We start from the raw sequence: 18082 nt of genomic DNA on the forward strand, positions 1-18082 counted from the left end.
GGCTCCAGGAACATGAATGAATCTTAAACTGAAGTTTAGACGTAGCCAATCATTACTGACATAACTTTTTGTAAAGTCATCTTTGATTGGTTAAGCATCAACATAAGAGAATTTTAGACTTAAGACTATTTAGTGATTCTGAGGCCTGGGTTTTGATACAGAAGGAAGCACACTAAATTGACTCACACTGATTTCACAAATGAAGCCACTGTCTACCATGATATCCATGGACTTGTTGAAAATTAATATGCAAACCTTAGGACCAACAAGACCCTACAAGTTTAATTTGAGATATCTAGACCTCTTTGGTACTTCCTAAGAAAGTGACGAAATTCAAGATGGCTGCTAATCACTTATGTTGTTTCCATTGCATTTACAAAATACTATTGACAATCTATAGGGAAAAAGAAGAATCCACATATGAAATTTCAGAAACATCCCTTTAGTACTTTCTGAGAAATTGCGGTAAGAAATTACAACTATCAAAATCCAAGATGGCTGTCTCAGTCATCTGTTGTTAATTGAAAATGAGTCCCATTATATCTTCATATTAATGACAGAATACAGTCAGTAATAGTCACCGCTCATACGCTGGTGCAGTTAATTCTCAGGTAAACAGTGTACTGTGAAATCATTTATTTTCGTTGGGCTCAATTTTCGTGGATTATAATATATTACAATTTTGTTGACACTTAAATTCGTGGAGAAGGCCTTACATATTACTGTTAAAAATACACAGTCGACACTGTCATCTGTACTGTGTGATCGCTCGAAGCAGAACTAAGCTCTACCACTACACACCACGTACAGTTACAATCACAAGCTAGAGTCGATACTCAACCAGTGCTTTTACAGGTGTAGACATAAACAATTATCGTGTCACATTGATAATTTCATGATAGACTATCAATTAAATAAATCAAAATTTTGAAAACTGACTTTGTTTGAACAATACATATACTTTGATCTTATGATGCTATTCCCTGAAATAGACTTCCTGCATTGAGGACAGGAAGTGAGTTACTAATATAAACATCCAATGAATACATAAACTAACATGACATTCGTATACATTCATTGAAAAAGAACAAGTTTCGTGGGGACGTAAATTTGTTGAATTTGGTCAAACAACGAAATCCACGAAAATTAAACCCCAACAAAAATTAATGATTTCACAGTACATGTATGTTATTTATGAGATGTTTATTTATAGTAACACTTTGAGTTAACACTGACCTGATGACCCCGGGAGACGATTCAGAAGAAGACATACTTATGCCCAGTACGTTTCTTAGGTCAGCGAGGTTCATCTGAGCTGAAAACTGACCATTCTCATCACCAATCTGTTAAATAAACAATATCCAAAACTATAACATTCAAATTAGGTCAGAGACATTTGTCAACTTTTCTTTTCTCCAAAATGTCAATTTCATTTAAGTATTGATGTCACTATTTTTTAACTACAGAGGGTTATGAAAGAAATTTTGTTTACAAACTGTTTGAATCTGCGTAGAGATTTTATTTCATAAACTGATGAAGTTAAAAAATAGTTACATCAATGCTTGTAATTAATTTTTACATTATAACATAAAACTATTGTTTTTGTAATCTATACTTTATATAGCAAAAATACATTTTTCTATTTCCCCTATTGGGCCCCCCCCCCTTCCTGCCCCCGGGTAGTCAATGCCAAAATTTATACAAGTTCTGTTCCCCTTCCCCCAAGGATGTTTCTGGCCAAATTTGGTTACAATCCATGCAGAACTCTAGGACAAGTAGCAATTTATAGGATTTACCTCTATTTCCCCAATTGGGCCCCATCCCTCCTGCCCACGGGGGATCAGAGCCAAAATTTATACAGTTCTGTTCCCCTTCCCCCAAGGATGTTTCTGGCCAAATTTGGTTACAATCCATGCAGAACTCTAGGACAAGTAGCAATTTATACGATTTACCTCTATTACCCCTATTGGGCCCCGCCCCTCCTGCCCCCAGGGGGTCAGAGCCAAAATCTATACAAGTTCTGTTCCTCTTCCCCCAAGGATATTTCTGGCCAAATTTGGTTACAATCTATGCAGAACTCTAGGACAAGTAGCGATTTATAGGATTTACCTCTATTACCCCTATTGGGCCCCGCCCCTCCTGCCCCCGAGGGGTCAGAGCCAAAATTTATACAAGTTCTGTTCCCCTTCCCCCAAGGATGTTTCTGGCCAAATTTGGTTACAATCCATGCAGAACTCTAGGACAAGTAGCGATTTATATAGCAAAAATACATCCAGAACTCTTGATAGTAGGATTTAAGGATGTTGAGGACGGACGACGGCGGACGGACGACGGACGGCGGACGGGTACGGAATGGACGACGGCGCCGCGCCATTTTTTTTGTTTTAGAATACTTTCAAAACACAATGATAATTTGACATTCTAGATAAAACCACAACCTATATCATTAATTTATCAGTTTTGGATTTCAATGCCTGATAGATTTATAAAGAATATAACTTCCTGATTTCTAACTGGTGAATGATAATAGACAATTTACTTCCTGTTATTCTGTATTTGCATATAAGAGAGTTATCTGCCCTTGTTGGTAGGTATCGATTGTGACGTCATGTCTTTGGAAGCGTAACGTCATACTTTTCAGAGAAAATGACGTACATGCCACAGATACCTACATGCAAGGGAGATAAGTCTGTAATACGCAAAGACGAAATATTAATATCTGTGACTAACAATTATTAATCTTTACCTCTCGAGATATCTGCAGGTGTTTCTGGGCGAATTCCATGGCTACTTCATTGTTGCCTAGAGATGAATGTGCGTTGCCTAGACTCCAGCATGCTCGACCTTCACCTACACGGTCATCTAGGTCCTGTGCTATTTTTAGATGCCTCATATGATATTCAATGGCCTTCTCATAGTCCTGAAGGAGAGTGAAGGTATTGCCCAGGCTATAACAGGCCTGGGCCTCTAGAGCTTTGTCACCAAGCTGCTTCGCGATCTGTAATGTCCTCCTACAAACGGAAACCAGATTTTCACATAGTGGCAAACCTGTCTATAAAGTTCACCCAAGGGAAAAGTGGTCTCTTGAGCCAAGTGGTCTTTATGATAACTGATTATAGATTAATGTAGCATGAGTATAGAAAGATTTAAATTAGGCTGACTTTTTTTGTAAACAACTTACATTTTGGTTCATTAATAAGCCCCCCACCCCTCTTTGTTACAATTAGTAAAGTGCCCTGGGCCCTAATTACAGCGAATACAGTACATGTTTTTACCTGTATTGCTCAGCTGCAACTTCAAATTCACCAAGAAATATATGAGCGTTACCAAGGTTACTGTACGCCCTCCGTTCCGCAGATTTGTCTCCAAATTCTTTGGCTATGGCTAATCTCTGTAATTACAAATATCAGCAATAAAGAAAATTGCTTATAAGAGTAATGCTTGTAAGAATTTCCTCTGTGAACAAGATGGATGAGACTAGTTTTGAGAAAAAATATTCAACTGCTGTATTCGAAGCAAAACATGCAGATTTGTGGAAATGCACATTAAATCATAAATTTAACATATTTTCTTAAAACCAACATTCTCATTTTGCTCAGATTACATTATAACATTCAATCCTCCATATATACCATACATATATGATAAAATTTATAACCACCACTTGCATGACAAGGACAGGACTTGTATTCTTATGTGAAGTAGAATTTGTTCAAACAAGCGCTCATTGTACCTGCGATAGACACCAGTAAACATAATGGTATGATAAATTATTTGGTGACAGAAATATGTTCCGAACCCTGTGGATTTGATTTCCTAAAATATACACTATTTCATGCATTTTGTCAAATTTACAAGCTACGTAACAATGTACGAGTCAACAGTAATACCTAAGGTTAGCCCCAATGCATAGATACTTTTTATCAACTTAATGATGTTTTAGTACGTCAACTAAATGATATAAAAGCATACAAAATATCACAAGTCTAAACAGGGTCTAATTATATAATACTCCTTTGGCAGGGCAGACCATCCTTACTAGAGTAAATGTTTTTGAGGTTTTGGGTTTTATTAGTTTTACTTCCTATTAACAGCCAGGGTCATGTAAGGACGTGTCAGGTTTGTTGGTGGAGGAAAGCAGGAGTAACCAGAGAAAAACCACCGACCAGTGGTTAGTACCTGGCAACTGCCTCACATGTGATTCGAACTCGCGAACCAGGTGGATGGCTTGTGGTAATATGTTGAGACATCTTAACCACTTGGCCACCGCGGCCCCACATTTCTTGAGTGATATTACCTCTTGGTGGTACTGAATTGCCTCGACGAAATTTCCTAGAAGATAGTTTGTGTTGCCAAGGTTACCACAGGCACGTCCTTGGGCGGCTTTGTCATTAAGATCCTTTACAATTTGTAGATTTGCTCTGTAAAATATAAAATGAAGAATCATCTTTAAACTATATCCTATAACATTATCATCATTGTCATCATCATCTGATGAATATTTCATTTCATTTCGACTAATTTTATTGAATAAATCAATAGGATTGGGCAACAGACTAGGCCTATATAAGCCCTTTCCTTGCCAAAGGTTATACAAATTAAATAAACATGTATTTTGTTGATTAAACAGTATATTAATTTAACAAATATATATTGTAAGTATTAAAAAAAGAATATTATCAATATGCCATGTATTATACTCTTATACATATTTAAGTTTAGGAATAAATTTCATATTGATATTCATTTTTTTTTCATATATATATATTGTACAAGGGAGATAATTCATTAATATTAAGTTTGATAGTAATGTAATACAACATACTAGTAAGCCGCTAATACTTTTTTGAGGTTTTCTCAGTTTTAATGGTTACATAATCCAATGATTCTGATGAATTTTTTTTTTGATAATTATCAAACAACTATCACAACCTCCCTTTCCATACAAGAGATCCCAGGGATCTTGGCACCCACCACAGAATGATCTACATCTGACAATGGAAAGAGGGATCTTTTCTCTGCTTTTCAAACTTTTACTACATACTACATATGAAATTAGAGAAAGATCCTTTTAGTACTTTCTGAAATATATAAATATATAGCGGTTACAAACTTCAATTGTCAAAATCCAAGATGGCGTCCTGTCGGCCATCTTGTTCACCAATCAGTCCCAAAATGCAATTTGCACAACTAGACCCTTAGGGAAACCTGAACATGAAATTTGAGACAGATCCCTTCATTACTTTCTGAGAAAAAGCTGTAACAAACTTCTATCATCAAAATCCAAGATGGCCACCTGTCGGCCATCTTGTTGACCGATCAGTCCTTAAATGCAATATGCACAACTAGGACCCTAGGGGAACCGGCATGTGAAAATTTAGACAGATCTCTTCAGTACTTTCTGAGAAATAGCGGTAACAAAAATTGTTAACGGACGGACGGACAACGGACCTCGGACGAAAGGCGATTTCAATAGCCCACCATCTGATGATGGTGGGCGAAAAATCTTCATGATTTGAGTTAATGGGGTGGATATCCTCCTAACTGTTCTTATATCTCACTCAATATCCTTAGAATAGACATTTTATTTCACTTTAAGGCTATTGTATAAATGTGTTGGTTAATGGTTAAATACATTTTAAATATAAAATATATATATATATACACCTACAATAAACAGTCTGAATAGCTCCCTTGAATGGGGCGAAAGCGCTCACTAGTCAGTCGTTATTGTTTTAATTTCTTATAAATTTCGTCCGTACGGATTTTTCTTCAAATTTATTATACATGAATTACATGTATATCCATGAAACAGAAATAAGTCCCTTTACTGACTGAATATCCTCAGAACAGAAATCAAATCTTTCCAAAAAGAAACAGTATGCCTTACTCATAGTATTCAGCAGCTTTCTGGAGACATGTGCGGACTTCTTCAGGAAACTCTCCTGGATCTTCGTTAGTACATCTCCCGGTGTGTTTGCCTTGGGCATGATAGACATTGCCAAGGTTATACAAAGCTCGGGCCTCGCTCACCTGAAATCAACAATATATAATATTTAATATGGTTATTATCACATTCGGTTATTATCACCCTGGTTAATATCACACTGGTTAATGTCACATCTGTTAATATCACGTACCGTATGCACCGTAATTAGCACCCATTTACAAGGGGTTAGGCGGGTGTGCGCTTATTATTAATAATTAATTAGTGAACTAAAATGTAAGTTGTGGATGAAAATATTTCAACACTTTCTGTACTTATGACACATTATCTGCTACAGTAAACATGCATACTTTCTATAAATGCTTTTAATCGTTGAGACACATTTCTGTTTCGTGATTCACATATAAAAGACTTGCAAGGGATATGGGATACAATGCTGATGTTAGAGGCATCACAAGTTGTAAAACATTGTTAAATACATAGGATTGTGGCATTTATACAACTTAAACTCCTTCTCTAGAAAAGGGGAGGGGCACTTATAGGGGGAGGGGCGCTATTTACGGTAAATATGGTAGGTAAATGTCGTATTGTTTAGTCACATGATGTATGTTACTTTCTGCTTAATTTCACATTTTTTGATGCACCATTTTTTATCTATAGTATATTCTTTGTAATGTTACATCAATTATCACCTAAGCTTGCTTCTGCCCATCTGTTCTCACCTTACCATCAAATTATTTATCAATACTTGGCCCTGCTCGTACAAAACATTTAATTTCCATGAAGATGTCATATTCAAAAGAAAACTTAAAGCATACCCAGTTGATGTACACAAGATATACAGATGATATCCATTAATAACATTAAGAAAAGAAGTATGTCCCCTCAGACCTCTAGGAGGATCAGTCCAACATTTTGTACAATTTTTAATCCCCAATCTATAAGGATGCTACATGCATAATATGAGTGATATCCATTTATAACTTTTGGAGAAGATTTTATTTAATAGTAACAAGGCTAAATTGACCCTTTTAGCTCCCCACCAGTTTATTCCACACCAACATGGCTTATCCCATACTAAGGCCCAACATCAAGTCTCTAGGTCTCTTAGGTATTGACAAGAAGTAGTTTAAAGAATTAATCCTGCAGTGACCTTGAAAAAAGTCAAGGTCATTCCATTGAAAAACTTCTAGCTGCTACAAGCCCAATATCAGGTCTCTTAATTACTGTTAGGAAATTGTTTAAAGATTTAAGCCTTTCTGACCACTGTGACCTTGATTGAAGGTCAAGGTCATTTCTAGCATGTTATAGGTCCAATAGTACATTCTAGGCCATTCTGTTATGGAGAAGAATGAAAACTTAACAGACGACAACAGATGAAGCATGAAGACCTAAAAACTAAGAAGTCAAATCTATTTATATAAATCATTGAAAACTGGATTTGTTAATGTAACTAATTTATTGTAATAATTAGATTGTATCATCTGTTATGATTTACCCCAAACACCATGACATTCCAGTGCAAAACATAAAATTTCACAAAGACATTTTGTCTTACCTGATCTTCAAGCTCCTGTGCTATATCCAAGTGCCGTAAGCAGCAAGCTATTGCCTCTTCAAACTTTCCCAAGACTTTGAGTGTGTTGCCAAGGTTACCACTAGCCTTTGCCTCCCCAACCTTATCACTGAGTGTTCTGTGGATTACAGGGTAGGACAGGTGAAGTGAAATCATGGCTCTGGTGTCCGTGTAACACCGCTTACTACAGAGGTGCTGATATATACATGTAAATATTTCACTCTGTTTGTTAACATACATATCAAAATCCAAGGAGATATATTTTATGGTGGTTTTGAAGATTACCATTCTGGCTCAGTTGTAATACTTATACCTTTGTATACATTGGAATTTGGTTTATTATTGGAAACTACGTGAAAAAGAATGTAAATACTCTTTACCCTATTGATTACACTCCACCAGCCATCGTTGACCTCTGTTAAAGGGGGATTACTCTAGCTAGGCAAGATGTACATGTCCATGCATTTAATTGAATATACTATACACAAGAGGCCTAATAGGCCCTAAGGTTCATCTGACTATTAACACAACGCAAGAAGTTGAGAAGTATAAAGTAATAGCAAAAACAAATTTGGATATAATACAAAAAACCAAATTGGCTAAAGACACTCGATTACATTTGAAGACATTGTAAATTAAAGATCTTTTAAGCTGAAATTGTCAGTTTCTGATATACTTGACCATATAAGTCAACATCATTTTAATGGGTAAATCTTAAGTGCTTTATCCAGCATGCAACAACCCCATTTTTCAATAGAATTTACTGAGAAGTCTTTCATCTACATGCATTTGACCTCTGAGACTTTGATAGTACAGTAGGGTAGTCCTTTGTTACAGTAAAGTCAGATTTGAGCCTATTTCCCTGTGACCTTGAATGAAGGTCAATGTTTTTCATTAGAACAATTTGGTAGCCTTTCGTCCCAGAATGCTACAGTCACAATATATCTATAGGCCTCTTTTTGAGCTTATTTGACACCTTTGACCTTGAATGAAGGTTATGCAATGTCTTTCATTTGAATAATGTGGTAGCCTTTCATCTCTGCATGCAACAGATCCAATATCAGGTGACGTCTCTAGGCCTCTTAGTTATTGACAAGAGGTTGTTTGAAGATTTTAAGCCTGTTTGAACCCTTTGATCTTGAATGAAGGTCCAATGTCTTTCATTTGAACATATTTGGTAGTCCTTCATCATAGAATGTTAAAATGGTTCATGGGAAGAAGTCGTTGGAATGAATGGCACATGAAGATGGACAAAAGCATGTGACTATTAAGGTCATTCTGACCTTTCGAGTTACAAGATGATCTAAAATCTTGTGTATAGTGACTTGATTATGATTATTACCGTAGCAACCAAAACTTTCAGCAAAATAAAACCTACATTCACATGTGTTCATTGTTTATGTTTTTGTAAATGTCCGTGACCGTCCTTAATTTGGTTTTTTTATGTCTTGACAAAGGGGCAGATTGCCTCGAAAATTTGACAATCCTTTGTCCACACTACTAGAATTACTTCTTTGCCCAATATTTACTACTTTAAGTAATTCGTATCCTACAGACATATGTCTATAAGGATCAAGTGTTATATGGAAAATAACTGTAGATATTACTTCCTTGACCCATACATTTACATATATCTATACGTTTCATTCAAATTGACCCAGTATTTAGGAGACTTTTCTATCGACAGACAGACAGACAGACAAGCTGATTCCAGTATACCCCACTAACATTGTTGCAGGGAAGGAAAGGGGGTATAATGATCAGTCACATGCACTACTTGGGCAGAATATAATTGCCATCACGCAAACTGTCAATTACGCATACACTTACCGTGCTAATGACAGGTCAAGTTTATGGTACTCCAAAGCCTTGGCGTATTCCTGCAGGTAAAAGTAGGCATTTCCTAATTGGCTGTAGATGGCGCTAAGAGTCTTCAGATCGTCCGTGCCGGTCTGTACGGCGGCTTCAAAGAAATGGACCCCTGCACGGCAGTCTCCGGCCTTACATAACCTTTCCCCTTCGAGTGCCAACTCCATACAGGTACATTCCATCTGGAAAATCAAGGTCAAAGGTCAATTTGATGTACAATCAGGAGTATAAAAAAGAGGCCCAGAGGGCCTGATTTCCTCATTTACTATTTAATTGAGCTGTCAATGATTCAGCAATGGTTCTTACAACATTTTACATTACAACAGCCAAACTCTTCCTATGCTGTGTTTTCATACCAAAAGTATTTATTAGTTTTATTCAATATGCTTTCCAAAAATGGAAACATTGAGTTGATATGCTAAATATCTCCCTCCATGTGACAGTGTATCAGCCAATGAGAGTGGCGGAAAATCTGAGCATATCTAATATTATCGATAAATAATTTACAAATTGTATGTAATCACTATGTATACATACAAATTGTGTTTGATCACTATGTATACATACAAATTGTATTTGATCACTACACACAAATTGTATGTAATCACTATATATACATACAAATTGTATTTGATCACTATGTATACATACAAATTGTATGTAATCACTATGTATACATACAAATTGTATTTGATCACTACACACACAAATTGTATGTGATCACTATGTATACATACAAATTGTATGTAATCACTATGTATACATACAAATTGTATTTGATCACTACACACAAATTGTATTTGATCACTATGTATACATACAAATTGTATTTGATCACTACATACAAATTGTATTTGATCACTATGTATACATACAAATTGTATGTAATCACTATGTATACATACAAATTGTATTTGATCACTACACACAAATTGTATGTAATCACTATGTATACATACAAATTGTATTTGATCACTATGTATACATACAAATTGTATGTAATCACTATGTATACATACAAATTGTATTTGATCACTACACACAAATTGTATTTGATCACTATGTATACATACAAATTGTATGTGATCACTATGTATACATACAAATTGTATTTGATCACTACACACAAATTGTATTTGATCACTATGTATACATACAAATTGTATTTGATCACTATGTATACATACAAATTGTATGTAATCACTATGTATACATACAAATTGTATTTGACATAACACAATGTATGTATCACTATGTTACATACAAATTGTATGTGATCACTATGTATACATACAAATTGTATTTGATCACTACACACAAATTGTATGTGATACACAATTGTATTTGATCACTACATACAAATTGTATGTGATCACTATGTATACATACAAATTGTATGTGATCACTATGTATACATACAAATTGTATGTAATCACTATGTATACATACAAATTGTATTTGATCACTACACACAAATTGTATGTGATCACTATGTATACATACAAATTGTATTTGATCACTACACACAAATTGTATGTAATCACTATGTATACATACAAATTGTATTTGATCACTACACACAAATTGTATGTTATCACTATGTATACATACAAATTGTTTTGATCACTACACACAAATTGTATGTGATCACTGTGTATACATACAAATTGTATTTGATCACTACACACAAATTGTATGTAATCACTATGTACACATACAAATTGTATGTGATCACTATGTATACATACGAATTGTATTTGATCACTACACACAAATTGTATGTGATCACTATGTATATACATACAAATTGTATTTGATCACTATGTATACATACAAATTGTATTTGATCACTATGTATACATACAAATTGTATTTGATCACTATGTACACATACAAATTGTATTTGATCACTACACATAAATTGTATTTGATCACTATGTATACATACAAATTGTATGTAATCACTATGTATACATACAAATTGTATTTGATCACTACACACAAATTGTATGTGATCACTATGTATATACATACAAATTGTATTTGATCACTATGTATACATACAAATTGTATTTGATCACTATGTATACATACAAATTGTATTTGATCACTATGTACACATACAAATTGTATTTGATCACTACACATAAATTGTATTTGATCACTATGTATACATACAAATTGTATGTAATCACTATGTATACATACAAATTGTATTTGATCACTACACACAAATTGTATGTAATTACTATGTATACATACAAATTGTTTGTTATCACCAATGAGCTTGCACAAAATGATTCACTAAATTGTGTTAATAGTCAAAGCATGTATTTCAATTTCTATTTTGATTTAAATTTTATTTCAAACTCTCCCCCCCCCCCCCCCAATTTTTGAAACATTCCAGCGTGAAATGAAATCGATATTGAGATTGTAGCTCCTGGTGAAAGTGATAAGGACTGATGCTGATGAACAGATGTAGAAAAATCAATATTTATGAGATTTGAGGAATTTGTACCCACTACAGCACTACTAGTAGACAGGATGTCTTATAATTTGAAATGTTTATCTTTTCCGTCTGAGTAAGTGTGCTGTAAGCTGCAGGCTATTGCAGGAACTAGAAAGTAAAATACCTCTTATACTTCCCCTACCTCAGATTTAGTAATGGAATAGTCCATCTAGTGCATGTCGTTATGAACCCAACCACACTAGAGGGGATAACAGGCTATGTTTATACACCTGCTCCACACAACTTTACAAGATCAGTTTCTGCTACTAAGGTGAAAATCTACCTACAATGAGAGACATTTGATCGGAAAACTGTTAAATTGGTCTCTACATGTGTTTTCACTTTATAAGCTGGCACAAGCATCTTGCAGTATTTGACATTAACAAATATACGGACACCTTTGATTTGCTTTTGTGTAGCTGGCACTAGCTGCCTTGCAGAAGCTGTAGGATAATTGGCTGGAAATACACGTAAACTCCATTAGGACAGAGCAATTTTACCAGCAGCTGATGTCACTCCTGAATTATCTATGACCATATTCAACATTTTCTGATACAATATTTCAATAAAATTCTGTTGCATCAAGTGAATCACTTTTCACACTCTCAAGTCTTAAGACTGACAACCAAAAAACAATTATTCAGTACCATATAAAGATGTCTACTGAACACAATTTTCTCTTGAAACCAAAACAGACTGAATATCTGTAATGTGAACAATTTCAACGCATATTTTAGACAGCAGATTATCAAAATGATGACAAGGGAGATAAGTAAACAAGAGGCCCAGAGGGCCTGTGTTGCTCACTAATTTAATTTCATTTCATTCAAGAGGAAATTCAAAGAACATATAATAATGCATAATGCCCAATCATATCGTTCACATAAGGTACATACAAACTTTTAACTTCAATATTTAAGGACTTTTGAAAGGTTTCTCACGATAAATAAATTATGAAAATTCCAGGGATAAAATTTTTCTCTAACAAACACTATTGTAATGAGAACTAAATTTATTTTTATTGTGTTTTTTTTTAGACAATAAAAATAACAAATGTGACAGCTTCAAAAATCCCTCTTTATGTAGTAAGATATCCTCTTTAATATATATGTAAACACATGATGTACTTACCATTGAAGTAAATAAATTTGTATAAAACTAAGTCAAATATCTGGTTGAAATATTTCCTATGTTTTCACAATAAGCCATACTGATCACGACTTCTCTGAAGTTCACATGCACTGCTCTCATATTTGATGGCGAAACATACCGTATTTGACCAAATAAGCGCCTTCATTCCTATAAGCACCCCTCCCCCTTATTGAGGCCTCACTTTAACTGACCTCGAATTAAATGCAGACTGAAATTATGAAAATCTTAAGTTTCTCTATTTGATTTCTTTTTGCAAATTAATTAATGGCTTACCTTGTGCAATAACTTCATGTAAGGCTAGTTTAAATTGGTTCTACTATGCGCCCCTTACAAGGTTGTTTTTTTTCTTCATTTTTTAAGTGTCCAGGGCACTTATAGGGTCAAATATTGAATCAAGTTATATATATATATATATATATGTATTTAATAACCGATTTTACAAAGATTGATAATTTTGATATCAAAAAAGCGCAATACAGAATATGTATATAACCTTTGATCTCAAATCACCAAAATACCTCATCTCCTCATAATGTCAGGCAATACATGCAATTGCGCATGATTGCATCACTTTGATGCTATAGTACCCAAGCCTTACACATTCAAACACAGTAATGATATAGATGAAAGTTTTACCGGAAATGTATTGGTCAATATTTTCCAGAATTATAAACCAATTAACACCTGCAGTTTAATTAATGACCAATTTGAGTTAAAAAATTATTGTTTCGTGCAATGTTTTTACCATATACTGAATTAAATATAACATTATATTTACAGTACATATCAGGTGATTTGGCCACAAAGTACTAACCCAACTGTGTTGAGTTCTAATTTCTTCCAACTTTATAGCTACTCAGCCAGTTGAATTTCATTTGAAACACCGACTGACACCGCCTCAACATGTACATCTGAATGGTCACCTGAGTGGTCACCCAAATGGTCATCTGAGTGGTCATCCTTATATACTTGACACAATGTGACATTGTGTTAAGGCCTAAATTAAAATGTTGTTTGTTTGCCCTCTTCCGACCGACCCATGAAAATCGGCCCGACTCAAAATTTTTTATTGAAATATTCGAGTGAAATTTTTTTTTATTGTCGTGTACTTTCCAGTGCCGTGTGAAAACCTTTGATGAATCGCGGTATAAATTTTTGTTTCGCCTTGTGATCAATTTTGACAATCGCGGTAATTTTCCTATACTGGGTCTTTGATACGCTTTCATTATACGGACAGTTTCATTGAGTATTCGAAGCGCCTAAATGATTTGAATCCACACACGGCGCGGCAAGATGTCAGAGACCGCAAAGAAAAAATCTAAAAGTTCAGATGAAAATCTGGTAACAATGTGTTGTACGGTGAAATTTATCGATCATAATAAAACTTCTGATACAACAAGTTCAATCCTATGCAATAGGATCCTAGAATTCTACGAGGTTTACACATGGGGTGACTTGTTGGACGAGATTTTCAACATTGATCCATCTCGATGTCCGTCCCCACCAGGGAAAAGCGATACCGTAGACACGTGTTTGTCATCGAAAACATCAGCTGAGACATTTCGTCCACACATCGAGGAACCCATTTTCGTTGCGTTAAACTTTGACAAATCCCTTAAATACATGACATTCGAAGTTACTAAATTCCATGATGAATTGCTAAATGTCAGTACAACTACTAAGTACCAGTGCCACCAATGCATTTGACGTCCTGACTTCGATAAGAACAAAAGCTGCTAAGCCTAAAAATGAGCCCAGAACAGGTGAGTTGAGTGGCATTCTGTGTTTAATGGTTTTAAATTACCAAGCCTGCAGAATGTATTTAATTTGAATGTCATTCAAATAAAAGCTGATCTCTGCAGACATTTGTTTTTTGTTTTCATTGTAGCTTTTGTTTATATCCCCTCGCAGTGTATGCAAAGAGATTATGTATCAATTCAAATTTTGGTGTGTCGTAAATACTAATTACTATTAAAAGTTGTATCATTCCATGGATCTTCAAACGTTTTGGTAGTCTGATGTAACATGGTCGAATATCAGAATATTGGGGTCAAGGGTCAAAGATAGAAGTCCACCGTTGGACGTATGGATTTTTTTTTTGAAATTCGGTTGATGTACGATGGTCCAGAAAATATTTAAAGACTCTTTCCCGAGGGTATAGACGTTCAATGCTAACCCTGCCCAAACAAAACGCCCATGTTTGATTATTTTTCTTATACGTCTTGTACTTGTATTGACACATCATGTGTAGTGTGAGTCACAGCTGTTTATGACGTCATAACAATTGCATGTGATTTGATTGTTCTACACGCGGACAAAGGACATTTTCAATTGTTGTGACATCCAGTGATAAATCTATGTTTTGACAATGATGGTACAATTTGTGGTAATTGAGTCAAAACAATGGTCCCTCTATGTAAAATGGAATAAAATCAGGAATTTTAATGGGACATTTTTCAATTTTATGAGTCCAATATTTAAGATAAACACCTTGTTCTAGTCTAATTTTTACATCATTTTGAGTCTTTTGTTTAAAACATTAATTTTTTTTAGTGTTTTGTCATTGGTGTTCTTTGATAGTCTTGTTTTTCCCTTGGGCCACCTGTGACATGTTTAATTAACTATATGATCAAATTTAATAATCTTGCATTGTTTCATCTACAAGCTGTACCGATGGTATTTCTATCTGTCTGACAGTGTATAGTTTATTAATATATCATTGCAACATAGCACTAGCTGGAACCCCCAGTTTCCAGAGTGCTTGGAGGGACTGGTTTAAGACACCATGCAGTTGTATTACGAACTAAAGCCAACTAGCACACAGCAGAGGGTGATTAAAGATCAGAGGGTGCATATGTATATACATTAAAGCAATATACTATATGTATGAATAAGCTATATAAGTTTGAGTTTTGCAAAATAAAATAAAATGATTTTCCTACCTACCGACCCATTCTGAAAATTCCAGGTCGGGAAAGGGCAAACCAACATTATTTTAAGTCTGGCCTAACATTGGCCAGTGTTGGCGAAACTTATTTATGATTGACAGGTCACTGTAGGGTACTACAGTGCACTGCATCAATCATTATTCACCTGAATTTGTATGCCTGCTAGCTCAAATAAGACTGTGTGAAAATGGATAACACCTGGTATACATTTTTTTTTCTTTTTATATTTTAGTAAGCAGTTATCACATTAGTAATTATCATGATCTCAAACATCAGATTTCTATGACTATGATGAGATAACAAATTGACCAAAACTGTGTTGTTTATTTGTGTTATTAAAACATTCACATATCCATATATATATGTTTCTGAGTTGGGTTGCATTATGTATACATTAGGGTATATGTATATAAATGCGCCTTTAAACTAGAAACATATGAAATTAATTTTACATTTTATATTCAGCTCATTGTGTTACAAGGAAATATAGATGTATGTATCATGTTGATATTGATTGTACATACAAAATATTACCTAAAATGAAGTGTTGGGAATCGGTTGAAATTTAATGATTGATCATCAGTTTTGTGTAACCAATCGATGATCGATTATAAAATTGATTATATTTGTCTTTGGTCCCACTGAAGACCGCGTACGTTTTCAAGGAAAATCGTACAAACTTTCTTCTACATATCTTGCCATGTTCTCAGGTCACTTAAGTTTACACAAATAAAATCATACAAATCTGAACGTTTACATGACTACGTAATGCTGATGCGCTCTTCAATTCGTTGATATTTAAAATGATATGACTGACAATACACAAATTGATTGTGATAAGTTTTCAATGACATTTCTTGTGAGTTTTACTGATTGGATCATGACTACTAAGGGTCATTTAATATGAAACTAAACATCTTCTTAATAGTATGATCATAGTCATTACACATTCGATAGATTCTTTTCGTCTCCATTTTTTTATATATATATTTAGTATACCTTGGTATATTGGTACATCATACATATATATAGTCGAACAGGTTATTTAAAATTAACATTTTATAACAATTAAACAAGGGAAAAAATAATGTAAGCATCTGAACAGAGCTTGTGTTTTATTTTAATTAACAGTATTCGCCGTAATTAGCGCCCAGGGCCCTTAAACAATTGTCACAAAAGGGAACCAAAATTAAGTTGTGGACAAAAGAACTCTAAACAAAAGTCAGCTATATTTATCTTTCCGTACTCAAAATACATTAATCTGTCATGGTAAACATGCCTTCTTTGCCATGTGACACATAATTACGTCGTGGTTCATACGTGCAAGACGTCATACCAGCAAAATCATACATCAGATTAATCTCCGGAAAAATATTTATAATTATGACAAAGTTAACAAACCAAAAGCATGTTCAATAGTTAAAATGATTAAACTCATGGAAAAACGACAGATTAAAAGCAATGATAACAAAATAGTGGAGCCAATTTGCCTCCAATTTTCTGCAAGATTGTTTATGAAAAGAATTTGAAGAAATCATAAACAAGAGCCAAAAGGGCATTAATGGTCATCTGACTATCAACACCATACAACATGGACAAAATATATAAATGAAAACAAGTAATCTACATTTATTTCATAATTGCAATCATATTTTAAATACAAAATAGGCCTGCACAGGTCTCCAGAACTTCGTATGAAATGCAACACGGTTTTACCTTTCCCATTCAAATATTGAATGCACGTAGAGAAACTTAATTCACATAAAGTTTGCTTACATTAACTTCCTTAGCAGAGTTAACTGTCACTTCATTTGTCAATCTAATAAGGTCATATCTGTCATATTGTGCTTGGATTTGTTGCAAAATGGATATATGCAGAACTCATGATCAGGACCAAGAAGACCCTGCAAGTTTAACTTGGGGAAGTAAGACCTATTCAGTACTTTCTGAGAGGGAGACAAAATACAAGATGGCTGCGTAACTATCAGTCATGTTGGGAACATTTCATGTACAAAATGAAAATGACAATCTATAGAGACAAAGAGAAACCTCTATATGAAATTTCAGAAAGATCACTTCAG

General features: G+C 34.4%; 1 protein-coding gene across 1 annotated transcript in view; it reads right to left on the reverse strand.

Annotated features, from left to right (window-relative positions):
* The window catches only part of LOC138321858 (G-protein-signaling modulator 2-like), an 84914-nt gene that overhangs the window by 13422 nt on the left and 53410 nt on the right, over positions 1–18082 (reverse strand). The window contains exons 3-9 of the mRNA XM_069265856.1: positions 9354–9574; positions 7506–7641; positions 5891–6033; positions 4298–4421; positions 3276–3391; positions 2747–3011; positions 1237–1343 (exon numbers count right to left, since the gene is read on the reverse strand). Coding sequence (XP_069121957.1) covers positions 1237–1343; positions 2747–3011; positions 3276–3391; positions 4298–4421; positions 5891–6033; positions 7506–7641; positions 9354–9574 — 1112 coding nt within the window. The remainder of the gene's footprint in view (positions 1–1236; positions 1344–2746; positions 3012–3275; positions 3392–4297; positions 4422–5890; positions 6034–7505; positions 7642–9353; positions 9575–18082) is intronic.

Source organism: Argopecten irradians, chromosome 4, assembly GCF_041381155.1.
Source record: "Argopecten irradians isolate NY chromosome 4, Ai_NY, whole genome shotgun sequence".
Classification (NCBI taxonomy): domain Eukaryota; kingdom Metazoa; phylum Mollusca; class Bivalvia; order Pectinida; family Pectinidae; genus Argopecten; species Argopecten irradians.